General features: G+C 44.5%; 1 protein-coding gene across 1 annotated transcript in view; it reads right to left on the bottom strand.

Annotated features, from left to right (window-relative positions):
* The window catches only part of LOC126534525 (putative fatty acyl-CoA reductase CG5065), a 30,679-nt gene extending 17,475 nt beyond the window's left edge, over positions 1 to 13,204 (bottom strand). Inside the window, exons 1-6 of the mRNA XM_072289524.1 lie at positions 13,067 to 13,204; positions 9,783 to 9,899; positions 3,574 to 3,749; positions 1,738 to 1,810; positions 1,460 to 1,566; positions 766 to 940 (exon numbers count right to left, since the gene is read on the bottom strand). Of these exons, the coding sequence (XP_072145625.1) occupies positions 766 to 940; positions 1,460 to 1,566; positions 1,738 to 1,810; positions 3,574 to 3,749; positions 9,783 to 9,899; positions 13,067 to 13,204 (786 nt within the window). The remainder of the gene's footprint in view (positions 1 to 765; positions 941 to 1,459; positions 1,567 to 1,737; positions 1,811 to 3,573; positions 3,750 to 9,782; positions 9,900 to 13,066) is intronic.
* Positions 13,205 to 16,775: the final 3,571 nt, after the last annotated feature.

Here is a 16,775-nt window from a genome sequence, read left to right as displayed (position 1 = left end):
TGGGGTCTTTAAGGTAAATAAATGTAATGAAATGAAATTGCGACATTTTCTAAGTTTTTGGTCTGACATATCGATATTGTTGGTCATGACGTCGTGGGTGAGGCTGTCTTGTCCGACCATGAAGGAACCAGAGTGGTTCACTCCCTTGTCCGGAACCGACCTCACCGAACCGACTTCATCTTCGGAATCGAACCGCGACGTACACTTATTGGTCGTCTCCTAGCCTCTGGAAGTGTCGTTACATAAGACGGATTTTAACTTAAGGATGCAACAACCGTCATGAAATTGCAGCTCTGGCGCGACAATTTTGTGACGCCTCTGGCTGGCGATAACGTTTACAGAGGCCTAATTTGTCCGCACCGGAATGGGTGACACGTCTAGGAAAGAAATGACTAGTGAACATCTGGTGTGCCTTCGTCTACGTTTTGAAGTTAATCGCCGACCTTTCCGGACAGCGTCACAAAGGTTAGACTCACTATCGTTTTCAGAAGCGAATATCCCTCTTTTGTGCATCGTTGGCACAGAAAGCGACGAGAGCGTTACTGGAGTTCCTCAAATTGACAGCTCTCTGCGACTGCTTAGAGATTGGGTGCGTACATTGCGGGCGCGTACAGCTATTGTTATTTCGCTCCATTCCACCTCTACTTTCGCTTCTTTAACAGCCTCGCCGAGAAGAGGGTAGCAAATCAGACGTGGATCCTGTTAACCTCCCGGTCTTTCCTTACTTTCTCTCTTTTCAAATAGACAGAGATGTCTCTCTCTCACCGGAAGTGGCTCTCTTATCGCAGCAGTGACGATGGAAGGCCGCACAATGGCGACCGGAATGTCTCCCCGCTCTTCGAGCAGCAGTGATTCGGTTACTCTCTTGGTCAGTGTGTACGCATTCGGCAGCCCAAACAAGCAGTCTTCCTTAGGGCCTGTCGCATCTTTGTTTGCGGACCTGAGGACGATCAATGAGTACGAATAATAAATAAAACATTGATTAAATGCCGTATAGACGCAATTTTCTTCATTGCGGCACGAATGCTAACGCGAACGACATTTTCAAGCGCATATTAAGGGGTTTGTCGAGCAAGGATGCGTTTCAGTAACAGCCCAATTAATCAGAACAAGTCTCTCTTAGCCCGCCGTGGTGCTGTAGTTACTTTGGCGTTGCGGTGAAAAATCCGAGGGCGCGGATTCAAATCGAAAATGCAAAATCGCCCGTGTACCGTGTATGCTGTGCATGTGATAAACCCTAAGTGATGAAAATTAACCTGGAGTCCTCCGCTACGTCGTGCATGATAATCATATCGCACATCTGGCGCGTAAAACTCCGGAATTTAATTTTTAATTTTTTTTTTAATAATAGTGTTTCCTGGAGTACGTCGCCTTCAAAAACAAAACACCTTCCATATTCTAAATGTGTAACTTTGAAAAGCTCGAATCAAACGAGGAGGGCGATATCATGCTTACTTACTGAGTAGCTGCGATAAGCTCTTCGGCGCTTACAGGCGATGGGTATATCACCTCACATACGTCTCGCTTATCACAGTTGCAATATGCCGTTGATACATGGACAAAAACCTGGAAGAAAAATTCAAATATTTATGCAAACAAATAAAAGTGTTTCACGGACTTAAGACTCTTCCCAAGAGTAGCTGATCTGACCAATAAAATATGTATAGAAGACGTTCAAGTAGGAACTATGGCAGCATCGCTAAAGTAAGAAGAAGACCAATGTGTCCTGCAACTTACACAAATATTTGGCATGTTTTTGCAGAGATCCAGAACTCGCCTCGTACCCAAAACGTTGAGCTCAACCGCTTCTCTGAAATTAAAACATTTCACTAAGCTGACACACTCGCACACACGCACATACTCACGATCACACAAATGCGTATTTTTAACAACAGGCGGGACATAATTATTGCATTACCACGGGACAGGATAGTTGACACTTGAAATTGTAACGAGAGGTCTAGGGTACACCGGCTGCAATTATAAAAGACCGGACAACTCCAGAGTGACTGTGTATTGCTATAGAGAGCAAGGTTACCTGGCACAGTAAGTCCTCAACGAAGAATAATTAATGAGAAGTATTTCATCAGTTCCAAAATAAACCAGAAGCCACGTAAAGGTAATATCGTGTCCCTTTGTGAATGTGTGATTAAACCTCCCTATTATTTCCGACACCATCTGCTGGAGTGTCCTGTCTCGCAGAGTAGTTTGGAGGCTCTGCAGAGTAGTTTTTATTAGTTACATTTCTGAACTGTTTCTTCAAAAACTCACTTCAGCTAGTAACAGAGGACTGGAATTTATTTTGCCGTGTATGGTATGTTTGACGCTTTGAAGTTAATTGTGGCCTGTCTCGCTGTGATGTTAACAGCAGCTAACGAAATTGTAGGTGAAGTCCACCGTCAATGCAAATTGAGGGGTGGTCTCGACACGTCTCGCAGAACAGTAGCAGCGTCTAACGCTTCAAAGACAGTGACAAAAAAGCATCCCTCTACGTGATTCCCACATACGCTTGTGGTTACAGTACAATGCAGCACAGAGGAGATTGTGGTATAGCCCTTGGTATACAATTTTATGAGATTTGATGCAGTCAATATGAGTGGTTTTCGGTCACAAAAATGTGGCTTGACGTCTCTGTACTGGTGAAAAATGGTCACGATGCTTGAAAAGTGGCGAATGCGTGCTACGAGGTATGCGTTCAAATCCAATTTTCCCCTAGCGACGACAACTGCTACTAAATCGGAGTAAGTTTACGTAGTGCCCGACATATGCACAGCAGGGCTTGACTCTGTGTATGCTCTCCAGAAGGTCAATATTAGCTTTACGCGTGTTAAATATTACTAGCCGTCTGTAACGCAACAAATAGAGGAACATCACTCTACACACTTGAAGTGTAGATTGCTCAGGTGTATCGCATGTTGTCCGACATGGAAATTTGAACATCTGAGCACTGGGAAAAGGTGTTCTCTTTAAATAGATGCAACGGGGGCACCACGAGAGGCCGTAATCGAACCCCACGCAGCACCAATCCACAGACAGACAGACAGACAGACAGACAGACAGACAGACAGACAGACAGACAGACAGACAGACAGACAGACAGACAGACAGACAGACAGACAGACGGACGGACGGACAGACAGACAGACAGACGGACGGACGGACAGACAGACAGACAGACAGACAGACAGACGGACGGACGGACGGACGGACGGACGGACGGACGGACGGACGGACGGACGGACGGACGGACGGACGGACAGACAGACAGACAGACAGACAGACAGACAGACAGACAGACAGACAGACAGACAGACAGACAGACAGACAGACGGACGGACGGACGGACGGACGGACGGACGGACGGACGGACGGACGGACGGACGGACGGACGGACAGACAGACAGACAGACAGACAGACAGACAGACATACAGACAGACAGACAGACAGACAGACAGACAGACAGACAGACAGACAGACAGACAGACAGATAGATAGATAGATAGATAGATAGATAGATCCCGAACTACGCAAAGGATGCCAATCACAAAAAATACGGATTACCCTTCACTTGCCTCAAAGGTTCATCAAATCTGACAGTGGCGCCCGAGTGAAAGACGACGGAGACACTATCCACCAAGGCGGCTTGGTCAAATGCACTTAGTCCCAAATTTGGCTCTCTCAGGTCTCCTGCCAGCGCTGTCACTTTTGCAAAAGCATCCGGCTGCTCTTGCCTGAGGCGCTCGAACATCTGCAACATAAGTTTTTAGGCTCAAGTTTAGGTGCGTGGATCACTTATTACTTTATCGCATACTAAGCAGTGGCAAGGTTGAAAGGTGGGCGAGTTGAAAAGGATTCATACTTATTAATCAGCGCGAAAACAACGGAAGACACAGAGTTAGAAGAAAACAGCACGAGCGCTCGCTCTGTGTTCTAGCTCTGCGTCCTCCGTTGTTTTCACGCTGATTAGTAAGTAAGCAGTACCGTACCAAGTATTTCTCCGAGCTCGATGGCGCAAGTCGCAAAAGGATAGTTAGCCAGCGCCACCACTCACAAACCTTGGCTGCGGATGTGAAGTCGAAAGGTTTCGTTTTTGCTCGACTCTGCGCACTCGACTCTGCGCCGCGCGCGCTTTGGAGTTTCAGTTGTTTCGTTATCGCGTCATGCTGCGTTGCTTCTGCTGGCTCGCGAAACTTGAATTTGGAACAAGCAGCGAGAATGCCACGTCCATGTGATGTCGTAGAATGCGTGAACGGTCCGCAGAACTTGGCCAAGGGCAGTTGCAGCGGCGAATCCAACGTTACTTTTCACTTTGTGCCAACGAGAGAACCTCTGCGTTAGAAGTGGTTAAGTGCCGTACGTCTGCCAGAGCGCGTTGGCAAAGAGCCGAAAGCTCGCATAGTGTGCTCGCTGCACTTTCGTTCAGATGATTACGAGTTCAACGCCGACTTACTGAAGTCTTGCGGATTGCCTTTCATTGCAATGCTTTCCCGTAGCGCTATTCCGTCGGTCTTTCCTGCATTCTCCGAAGCGCAAGAACAACTGCAGGTCGAAGACGAGGCGGTGAGTGCGGTATTTGGTTTTCAGGAAGGAAAAGCTACAATTGCGCGAATATGTACAGCCATGACATACAGTTGCCGTCGTAGTAGTACGCGACGACGCCGGCAGGGCGAGCCCTCAGCAGCAGCTCACGTTCATCAGTGCTTAAATCGCTGAAGTCGAGCCCAGCATCGCGAGCCAATGTGTCGTTGTCAGGGTCGTTCATTGCAACGAGCGTCAACTTTTGCGCCATAAAATAAAGAACCAACTTATCGTCGTGCGCTTTCCCTTCCGCTAGCCACCATAGTTCCGCTTTCGCGCTGCTGTCGGCTCTGTCTTGGCTGTATCTGGCCGCGTGGTTGCGTTTTGCGCAGAAAAGCCGTAGCGCCCTCTGTGGGCGCCGTTTTACTCACCGACGGCGCAACGTCACTATGAGACCATGATGTCACCACTCCTCGATCGGAGGGCGGGCGATTTGAACTGCGCTATAGGTACGCGGACGCTTCAGAACGCATTTTCTCTTAAAATAAGTATCTTCTTCGCATGAAACAAGCGTTTCGAGGTTTCTGGGATGGTATTTCAACTGTCCATGTTGATTAATATTAACATTTAATGTCCCTTTAAATGATACAATTTTGACATATTGGTATTTATGCTTAGTCCATTTTCATGACCTAAGTATTATGTTACCTTGACTTGTAACCTCGTCGGTAGAAGTATCATTTAAGAAAGAGACGGGCGTCACCGGCATAGAGTATGAATATTGATTCGGTGGCAATTTTGATGATGTCTTTGATGTAAACATTCAGGTCCTAAGAGCCTACATTCAGGAACACCACACAGGATCACGTCTATGGGTGGATTTTCTTTTGTCGATGAAGACTACTTGCATCCGTTGTGATAAATAAAAGTGCAAAAGCTGGAGACAAAGACGTCGGACGCCATATCTTACTCATCTTAAAGCTCATATTTCGTGTTTCAGGAGGCCAAACACTTTAGTAAAACGAATAATTGCACCTAATGTTATTTCCTTCATTTCAATGTAATGCAGTATAATTTTTCTGCAAGCCTGTGGCTGATTCTGTTCATCTACCTTTCCGAAACCCGAACTGAGTACCGTATATCCAGAATGCTCATCAAAAATGTATCTGCTCTTTTGAGTAATACTTTTTCGAATGCTTTCGAGAATAGAGGTAAAATAGAAATTGTTTTATAATTGATAAGGCAGTTCTTATCACCACCCATGAATATGACATGTTCTCTAGCTACTAACGGGTCCTTTAGCGGTTATTTTTCCTGCTAAAGTCAGCGCCTTGAAGTTCAAGACATCCCATCAGACTGCATCGACGACCACTGAGCTTGCTGGTCTTCGTAGCGCACTTCGGATAACTCGAGAAGAACAATATCAGAAATGAAGCATTTTCGGTGACTCTAAGGTAGATAGCTGTACATTGCTTTGCTTGCTTTCCGCCTTATGCCATGGACCCTAGGAAGGACTTCTGCTAGAAATCCGAGAGTTCTTTCATCGCCTCGTCGAGCAAGGACACGACATCACGTTTCAGCGGGTCTCCAGCCGCTGTGGCATAATGGACAATGAACTTGCCGATGAAGCTACTCGATCAGCTCCCGAAGATGGCGCGCATGAACCAATCCCACTGTCAAGAACAGATGCAGCTGCAAAACTCCGAATGCTCGTTCTGTCAGAGGAATAAAAAATAAAAAAAAAGTATTGACAATAAAATTGTCTCATATACAGTAAACTCTCAGTTGTACGAACGTCGGTTTAACGAATATTTCAAAATAACGAAGTTTTAAAAAATCCCCGGCAGTTTTATTATAGATTCTATGCAAAAAAGTTTCACTTAAACGAATTTCGGAACAGTCAATATTTCAGTTTAACAAACTCGCTCAGAGGACTAAGGCTTGCACTGGACTGCACTGCGAGTGCAACCGATGCCCGCCCTCATCAAACCACCGCTCCACCGGCAATGTAACTTCGCTGGCGCCCCTGGGGCAAAGCGGCGGTGCGGAAAACGAATGGCAACGAGGCATGGCCTCCGAGATCGCCCGCACAAAACGAGCAAGCATGTAATCCATGAACCATGAACAAAGTAACATCGCTGGTGCTTACTACACCGCCAGAGCAAAGCGGTGATCTGTCACACCACAAACCACGTGGTGTGTGTTTCTTTCCGACCGGCTAGTCGTGGCATCGTCGTCGTCTCTTTCTTTCCAGTCTCATCGGTTCCGTGTGTGCACGCAAACGACCCACGTGGTGTGTTTCTCATTGATATGTACAAATTCCATTTGACACATTTCTAACACTATGGATGCCATGTCTTTTGCTCCATGAATTGCAGTTCAAGCTTTTGACTCTGTATGCCATGTCTTATGTTGGTCTAGTGAATATTCAGTTTAGTGAACTTTCAGTTAAGCGAACTATTTCCTTCGGTCCGTTGAAGTTCACTCAAGTGAGAGTTCACTGTACTACAATATGATGAGATAACCCTTGTTGGGGTGGTAATTAAATCAATGTAATCATTTCTGTCAAAAAGAGGCTCAAAGGTGGAAGTATCAGAAGATGTTTCAGCAACTTAAAGCTTGAAGTCTCCACCAACAAGAGTAGAGTACTTTTCCATACACAATGAGTTCAGCACACCTCAAGAAACAAACGCAAAGAGCTTGTTTACATCCCCTCGTGGCGGTCTGTAGGGTACTGAAATAAATTTCTCTTCCATTTTTGTACTTAGTACTTCAGTGTGGGAGAAATGTAAGGTTCTAACTGAACATTTAACTGCTGTTTCACATAAGATGCGACACGACCTGCGTGCAACTTCCGGTTCAAGAAAAAATGCACTCGTAGCTAGGAAACTTCAAGAAATATGTTACACACACAGCCAGTAGGTTTCAGTTAATATTATCACATAAGATTTGTACTGGATATATCGAAATAAGTGATCAAAATAATCAGACTTATTGCGAATGCAACGGACATGATTAGTTGGAGCATGGAGGTGCCGTTTACTATTTACTATATGCCACCAAATGATTATTTTAATGCGATTATCAATGCTTACCTGCTTCAGACGTTTATAGCCTATCTATGTATCTAAATTCAGAACGCGAATTACTGGGACACAAGCTAAGGCACAAGAAAGGACAGGACATGGCGCGGCTTGGAACGGGAAGTTTATTGGGAAGGTTAGGTATTAAAGAAACATGTCATGTCCTATGTTGTCAAGCGTCATCAAGCGGCATAAAAGCAAAAATGAACAAAAGAAAAACAACAAAAAAGAAAAAAGAATAACTATTTATCGGTGTTAGCTTGCCAAAAATATGTTGGCCACATATGTGGACCAAACTGGCCGATGTCTTCATAATAGGCTGAAAAAGAGCATTCCAATACCACAAAAGGAATTGCACACACAGATCTTGCAATGTACGGAAGAGACTGCAATCCGCCAGGTAAATTCACTTCCAAGTGTGATAGTACTACAGTCCTTTATGAGCACAAAAATCCAACAAGACAAGTTGTAGAAGCCCAAGAGATAAAGAAAAAAGGGGGCAGGATGTGTCAGTCATACTCCTAAGTATATCGCTTCATGACATTGAAATATCCTTTCTAGACACGATCTAACGCGTGGAAATTTTTTGGCGAGCTAACAGCTATAAATATTTCTTTTTGTTTCTTTTTGTGGTTTGTTTTGCAGTTTTTTTTTTGCTCATTTACGCTTTTATGCCGTTTGATAAAGCTTGATGACATAGGACCTGCCGGGTTTATACAATATGTAACCTTCCGAATAAACATCCAGTTGCAAGTAGCGCCGTGTTCTGTCTTTTCTTGTGCCTTAGCTTGTGTCCTAGTAGTTCGCGCTGTGAATTTAGTCATGCTTCCATAAGAACTCGCCCATTTTTCACTTTTGATCCATTCATCCATCCGTCCGTCCGTCCGTCTATCTATCTATCTATCTATCTATCTATCTATCTATCTATCTATCTATCTATCTATCTATCTATCTATCTATCTATCTATCTATCTATCTATCTATCTATCTATCTATCTATCTATCTATCTATCTATCTATCTATCTATCTATCTATCTATCTATCTATCTATCTATCTATCTATCTATCTATCTATCTATCTATCTATCTATCTATCTATCTATCTATCTATCTATCTATCTATCTATCTATCTATCTATCTATCTATCTATCTATCTATCTATCTATCTATCTATCTATCTATCTATCTATCTATCTATCTATCTATCTATCTATCTATCTATCTATCTATCTATCTATCTATCTATCTATCTATCTATCTATCATGAGTACAAAGATAAGGAATCTGTGGATACCATGGCTGATCTAATTTGTGGACTTAATTTTCTTGGATTCAGCGGACTGCCATAATTTAGGGCACAAAGATGGGCATAAAATCTAGCAGTCAAAGAGAAAGGGTTAAGTAAACAACTGGGCTAAATATTCCTATACCTGGGTTTTATTCAAATAACTAATCATATGTCGCAATTACGATGTTTCACCCAATGCTCTGCACATCATCTTATGATAGACCATCTGAAGTACGATAGAGAAGTAATTTTTCATTGAGAAAAATGTGATCGATACGACTATCAATAGTGACAAAGCTGCCGTGAGTCAGAAGTACATCGCAGCTAGATGCACACGTCCAAAGGATCAAATAATTGTGAACACGGGGAAAACTATTTGGGCACGTTGATATCGATTCATTATAGCTATTTCAAGGCACCGAAGGACAACACACAAATATTCTGGCCAGAAGTAAAGATACGAAAGCTAGTTAAATAATGGAAGTGTTCAATATTAAGAAGAAAGGCAGGTTCTGTCTTAGTGAAAGGTCCAAATCATTGTTGTATAAATCAGAGAAAAAGTTTGTTGAAGTTTGCTTATCTTACCGGCACTTGATTCTTGAATGTGCTCGTCGCGCAGGCGCGGACTGAAGGTACAAATGTACGTGCCTTTCGTAAAAATAAGACAGCTGCGAGTGCGCTCTGTTCCGTTGTCCGAACTTATGTGCTGTGCGCTTTTCTTTGGCGTCTTAAAATAGTTTTAATGAATCTACGCAATTTGTTTGCCAAGATTGGCCGGGTTGCTTCGTGAGAGACTCTCCCGTATATTATGGTGATTTGGTTATGCAGTTTCAATGCGAGTCGTGTTAGCATCGTAGATCCAGAGTAAATGCGCAGGTAGCCCTAATCACCTGAGAGCTGAGCATCTTCTCCAGTCTCGCCTGTGGCTTCTCCCCGCGCTTGCTGCGCACGAGCAAGTAGACCCGCTTCAGGCCAGGACAAGATCGCAGCAGTTTCTCCAGCAAGACCTGAAACATGAGTGTCGAGAGGCCATGAGCAATTACTATTGACAGCCAGCCGTCTATATTCACGCAAGAAAACTAACTCTCATAGTTAAAAACGTTTCACGGAAGTACTATTTTTGTGTGTACGTCACGAGTCGAAAGCCACGCGCCTCCGATCTCCCGAGAAAGGACAGACAGCAGTGTAGTTAATAACGTCAAACCTTTGGGCTACTTGTCTCTGCGTGATTCGAAAGGCAATCGCGCGGCTTGGGACAAATGCCGAACACGAAGAGCAGAAAAATAGTGCTCGTATTTGTCTGTTTCTTTAACAGCGAAGCTGTTTGTGCAGTCCCTGTGCCATCGTTGTCCGACTTCGCTAAATCTATCATCATCACCAATGGCTACAGCGTCACTGTCTTCTTCTGCAGCTGGCTCGTTGGCACCCCTCGGTGCTACCGCGCGAACGTGCTCGTGCCACTGGTCCCGCGTTCGTCGCTGTCGTCGTCTTCTGTCACAGCTGGCTCCATTGCCACTCGTCATTCCAGCGTAGAGAGAGAGAAACAGAAAACATTTATTTCTAATGACGTCGGGTGACTTCCTCGTAGGGTGGAGCCTTTAGTTCAGGGCCCCATTGGCTCGCGCCAGTCCGCGTGACCGCTGGATCGGCCGTCGCTGCTCTTACGGGTCTAAGGGGGTCAGCGCAGGCTCCCAGGAGGAAGGTGAAGGAATAGGGGAGTGACCCGGAGGGTGTGGGTACTCCCAGGTGCAATGATATACTGTGGGCTTTGCTCCACAGTAGGGAAGAGCGTATAATTTCCCTTCTCTTCTGTTGTCGTAATGGGCGGGCCGGGTTTACGGGGGTATGAACCGTTGCTTAAGGGGTATGAGCATTCAATGTCTAACGTGACGGACAGATTTTCTTTTGAAGAAATTTAATTTTGAAGAATCGCAAGCGGCAATGCTGGGCAGATGCTACTATCGACGCCACCGAGCAAACTGAAGAGTTCGAACGCCAGCGACAACGGTGCACTGCGGTCATACCATCACTGACGTCATTCTCTGTCGCAGCCAAACATGTTTGTAACCTCATTAAGAAACACAAAGACGTCAAGCGTCAAACCAATTCAACTAATCGTCAAAACGATTGCATCGCCAGCATCTCTAGTGGTGGGCCTTGCACCCAATATACGGAGCTTTGGATTAGTGGTTCCGCACATTCCATTTCCGCTACAACTATGGGCAGACCACAAGTAGTGCGCATTCCTGAGGAAGAAGCTGCCTACCGCAAGCGTCAGTGAGAGTTGGCTCGTCAACGGGCTCGTCCTCATTGGGCCTGCCTCCCGCGCAAAAAAAAAGGCGCCCCTAAGGCATAGTCACCACGAAGCACGCAAACGCGAAAATGAAGTGAAATAATGGTGAAACAAAAGATTTACAATATAGACTGCTTGCGAAGTTTGAATTGCGCGGTGTAACACTCGGCGTAACTAACACACTACAGCTTCGCTGTTCGACCATCTTCACGGACTGCAATGGAGGGGCGGTCATATTTTGGTATTTGTTTTTGTCTCGATTCGCAATGTTAGAATTTGTAACAGACAGATGAATAGTCACGTTTCAAACTCTGGCATAAGAGTAGCGCACAGGTGCAAGATTTACATGCGTGCACCTGTACTGACAAGCTGTCTTTGCTAATGACTGCGAAAGAAGGGCTGGCGACCGCATCTGGACAGTAAATGACGCAAGTGTCAGTGCCGCGCTGTGATGTCGGTCTAAAATGTGCGCTCGTGATATCCGCTTCAGGCGCCAGTTAATTCTGTCCACTTCAAATTAACTTTCTCCAAAGTTCTTGAATCTTCAGAATCGTGAAAAGCGTAACAGAATACAGATCTTTATTTATTCGTTGTTTTGACAAGCTCACAAAAGGAACTCTGGAACTCACTATAGGAAGGTAAGCTATTTTATTTCTATAGCATACTCGCAAAGCACCAATCCGGCCACATAAAATAATGTGCGCCTGATGTAAGACATTGCGTGAAGAAACGGAAGAAGTGAACTCGCTACATGGCGTCGTAGTGATAGCGATAGCAAACACCCAGAAGTCTAGCTTCCAGCATTTGTTACTAAAACACTGTACACTTGTTATTCGGCATTTCAGCACAGGTCCAATCAGACGTGTTTTAAAGTACCGGTGACAGATTTTAAATATTATTGTAATCGGTGCTGTTGATTTTCGTGCACAAGCTTGGCACGCACAAAAATGTGCACAACATCTGACGCAACCAGGTTAGCAATGTAATTTTACGCAGAGCCTTTTGCAAAGTCAGCTTAGAATATTGTCCAATTATTCGTTCATCAAGAATCCCACTGAGAGACATAACGAGAGGGGTGGTCCTATGAAGGACGGGCTTGATGATGACAACGCTTAATGAATGAGTCGGAATACTCTATGGCACATCTGAAGCACGATTAGCATAGTATGCCTGGGAAAGCCGTTCCGTTCTCGGGAAATCGGAGAAAAAATATGGCCGCATGGAAGTAGAGTGCACCTTCTAATGCATGCTTTCAAAGCCAATACGCACATAGCAGCAAATACATTAGTTTTTGCTACATTCTTTAGGCTTATAGCCTCCGCTTCAATCTTGGGAAGCTTCTCTCTCTCTCTCTATCTCTCTCTCATGTCGTCGATGAGGGTAGCTATATGGGCTTACTAGCATGCCTTCTTATACTTTGTTGTGACGCAGACACCACAACCGGACACTCAGAAAGGCACACTGGGACCACTCAATGAGCTATGGTTGTCAAATTGGCCTTTCTGCCTGTCCGGTCGTTCTGCATGGGCTACAGCATAGTAAAAGCTACCGCGAGAAGCTGGCCACAAAGCCTGTGTCTTTGTCGCCAGCTTTGGTCCCATCTGCCTTCTACCACCACTTGCCTGCGGACGATGCCTGCGAAGGGCTTGTCTTTAATGGTTGTATAGGTGCCAATAACCAAATGCTTGCCTGACCTTCGGGAAACTTTCAGCCATAGCTTAGTTGACAACCATAGCTCACTGAGTGGTCTCAGTGTGCCTTTCTGTGTGTCCGGTTGTTCTGCCTGCGTCACAACAAAGTATAAGAAGTCATGCAAGGAAGCCCATATAGCCCAACAACACTCAACAACAGTGGTACACAACTCAAGCGATGGGTACTCGCCTTTCCAATGAATCCCGTCCCACCGGTGATGAACACAACTCGATCTTGATAGAACTGCGCCACCTGGGAGCCATCTTTCTGCTCGTCGACAGCAGTCGATGTTAGGCTTTGCTCTTGCTTGAGTACTTTGACCTTCATGGCGGGAATCTGACAGTCGACTAAAGTATAACAGAAGAAGATGACATGTAAGAGACGTACAAAGGCGCACACGCTGTGAAATTTCGAAGCCCATAGTACCCGGCCAGTCGACTTCGCTTTTTCTTTAAGAGAAAGCTTTAGCTCGGGCCCAACTCCGACGCGGCCTATTCAAATACATGTAAAACACCAAAACGTTTTTGTGCAACATATCCTCGACCAATTTTAATGAAATTTGTTGCATTTGATAGAGAAACTTAAATTCCAGTGACTGTTGGAAACATAATTTATACTTAAGACCTGAAGTTTCTTACAAGGATTTTCAAAAATTAAAAAATTTGAAAAACATAGAAGCACCAAGTTTATAAATTAATAGCTCTGTATCAAGAACAGATATCTTGGTTCTGTGTATGGAACCCAGTAAATAATTGAAATCGGACAAATTCCGTATGTCATTTCATATCTCATGTGAATTAGTTACGTTGTGTACAACGGTTCTGCAAGAACTGTATTTTTATAATACTAAATTTTCTTAAATTATAGCGTAACATATCCATTTTATCTGCTTTATATGTACTAAAAGATACAATTCACAGGATTCTGGTATCAATTTTCGTTGCTGAGTTACAGACTCGGTAATTTTATAGTTTCGTTTTCTTAACATGTTTGATTTTCGCCAATTTTTAATAAAAAATTATGACCGTAATCGAAATGTGAGACCAGCAGACACTATATTTTAAGCTTTTCCTTTAAATGCAACAAACCTCACCAATGGTTGCCAAGAAAAACAAATTCTCCTTTTACATGCATTTAGATAGGAGTAGCCAGAGCTAAAGATTCCTCTTGACTGTAAGTGCGCGTATTACTCACAAAAGACTGCATTTTGCTTCGGATGCCGAAATTTCTTACTGATTGAAGGATTTCACAGTAAAGCTTACTTCTCTATGCCTCAATATTGCCATGAGACTGGCGAAAAAAAAAAGATAGTAAGAGAATAAACAGTGTGCGCGAATTCAAACGACAGAGGGTCGCAAGCATAGAGAAATTCAACATGTGAGGACACTTGGCGAGAACTGGCAACAAGAAACACGTCAGGCTAGAATTAATGTCGACCGTTTGCTGCCGCAAGCATAGGGGGAAAAAAAGAAAGTGAAATGAAGTTAACAGACATTGTTCTTCTTTTTGAATTCTTTCCAGGCAAAACTAAATATATCTGCACGTACATTTAGTTTACTTTGCGACTTACTTGCGTTACCTAGCGACAGGCCAATGATGCGCCTGATGCATGCGTGATGCGTCAGGCACGCCGCCGAGGTCGGCTGCGCATGTGAGCGTTGGCCTGTTCGGCAACCCCTCTGCCTGTCTTTCTTTTTTTTTCTTTCTTTTCTGGATTTAGCCTGCTCTGTTGGGCTCCCGGTACATTCTTGCGTTCCTTATGCACTTCGGCACGCGGGCACCACTGCACTATTGGGCTACGGCAAAGTGAGAAATTTTGTTTGACAGTCTGCGACGCATTTAAAGCAATTAGCTTACGGCACAGAATCTAGACTTGTAACGCAGTTAGCGAAAAACAGCTCATCCGTCCTGGCCCAGTCAATTTGAGTTAATGACTGGTATTGGGGAATGTTTGCAACGCTTTCTATGAGCCTTAACATTACTATAATTTATTTCGATAGTTTTTGGGCACGCTCGCCGCACCCGGCTTTGTGACGCAGTTAGCGAAAAACACCTCAGTCATGTGACGCAGTGTTTCGGCGTGTACTGACTCTTCAGTAAACTGGTGGCATGGTAAACTCTTCAGTAAACTGGCATGGTGTTCCTTTGGCGTTTTCTGTGTCTAACAAGCTTTCAAAGCTATGCTCCCGCACCTGCGCAGAAAGCAGAGGAGGGTGCCAAATCCGGCATGGTGCCTCATACGTGTCGTGCGCTGTCGGCGTGGTTTATGGCATTCCACTCTCATGTGGTAAGACGCATGTTGGCCAGACAGGGTGCTGCGTCAATGAGCGACTCAGGGAACATGCGCACAAAGTAAACAAAAATGTAGATAGAGTAGCGCACCTTGTTGCGCACACAAACTCTTGCAGCAATTGTGAGGCGCATCTTGATCGGACGTTAATCCTTGGCAAAAGCAAGAACGAGCGTGCGCGGCTTGCCTTAGAGGCCTACCACATAAAAAGACAAGGCGATAATTGCATCAGTGACACATCTTTGTCCCTTCACCCATCTGAATTTGAATTCCTAAGTTTGCGTAAGTTGGTAGATCTCAGTAATGTAATCTGTGCGCCTGCGCGGTCGTGTGGCCTAGGGTTTATATATGCATCGACGACGAAGAAAGAAAAGTTGTTAGTCAGCGCCAGTGTGTGTCGTGTCTTCCTTTTGTGGTTCGTTTTAGGTGTTTGCGCTGTAAGTTTAAGTTCAGTACTGACTCTTACTGGGACAATTTCGTGACGCTTTTTCGGACCCACAACATGATTGCAATTAATTTTATTACATGTTGGGATAATTTTGAGGAACAATCACAGCGCCTGTCGTGACTCAGCGAACAGCAGCTCGATCGGCCGTGGTGACAAAGTTGGTTTGGCCTGTGTAGTATCTTAGTTTGACAAGTTTGTGACGCTTTTTATGGCTCCACGACAACATATACCTTCTTTTGCTACTCGAGCTTGTCGAAAACGCGACGAGGGATTGACAAGAATGATAACACGGGAGTGTGTTACTTGCGCCGGCAAAACGCGCAAAAGATAACTCCAAGGAGCTCAAACACCAGGAACTCGTAACTCGAAAATTCTGTCTCTTCAACGGCTCAAAACAAGCAGATCGAGTAGAAAGAATTCTGCGAGCGTCTAGCATGGTCTGGTTCAGAGCCTCTGTTGCGACAATCTCTGTGTATATGTGACGTACTGTCGCGTCGGTTGAAGCCAAGTTCTTTTGGAAACGCACAGTCGCCCGTGTATTTGCAATACTAAAGGGCAGGAAATAAGGCCGGGAATTGGGGGAATGCTTGGAAATCGTATGTTTTCGTGATATGTACTGTATTGTTTGGGATAAGTCGGATATTTTCTACGCCATGTATAGGTAAAAGGCAATTGCTTTTGTTAATAATGCCGCCATTCACCACTTTCACCCTTTTTGCCTCTACACGCATTATTTCTATAAGGTGTTAATACCAAAATGACACATGCTTCGACTTTACTTTCTTCAACTGACGTCGTCCGGTAGAGCTTCGTACGGAAACTACTGCTGTTTACATCGTGCCACAACTTGGGATGAATGCACAAAAAGCCCGCAACGAGCTTTTATATAGACCAAAATAAACATTTCCTCATTTCGCAAGACGTCTTGCGTCTTCTTTGTGAAATTACACGCGGCACATATTCAATGAAGGCTTGTAAAGATCGTTCGAAATAATGTTTACTTAATAATGAGACGGTTACGCACCAAGACAATGCGCGGTTTAGCAGTAGAATAAAAAAAAAATGAAAACAATAATTGCCGCGCCGATCAGCGCAGCCTGCGTAACGAGCTGCAGCTAGCATACAAAACGCGCCCACCCAATACTTCCTAAACCGGAAGT

This window comes from Dermacentor andersoni, chromosome 7 (assembly GCF_023375885.2).
Source record: "Dermacentor andersoni chromosome 7, qqDerAnde1_hic_scaffold, whole genome shotgun sequence".
In the NCBI taxonomy this organism is placed as follows: domain Eukaryota; kingdom Metazoa; phylum Arthropoda; class Arachnida; order Ixodida; family Ixodidae; genus Dermacentor; species Dermacentor andersoni.
Note: the sequence above shows the minus strand (reverse complement) of the source record. Positions and strands in the feature narration are given on the sequence as shown.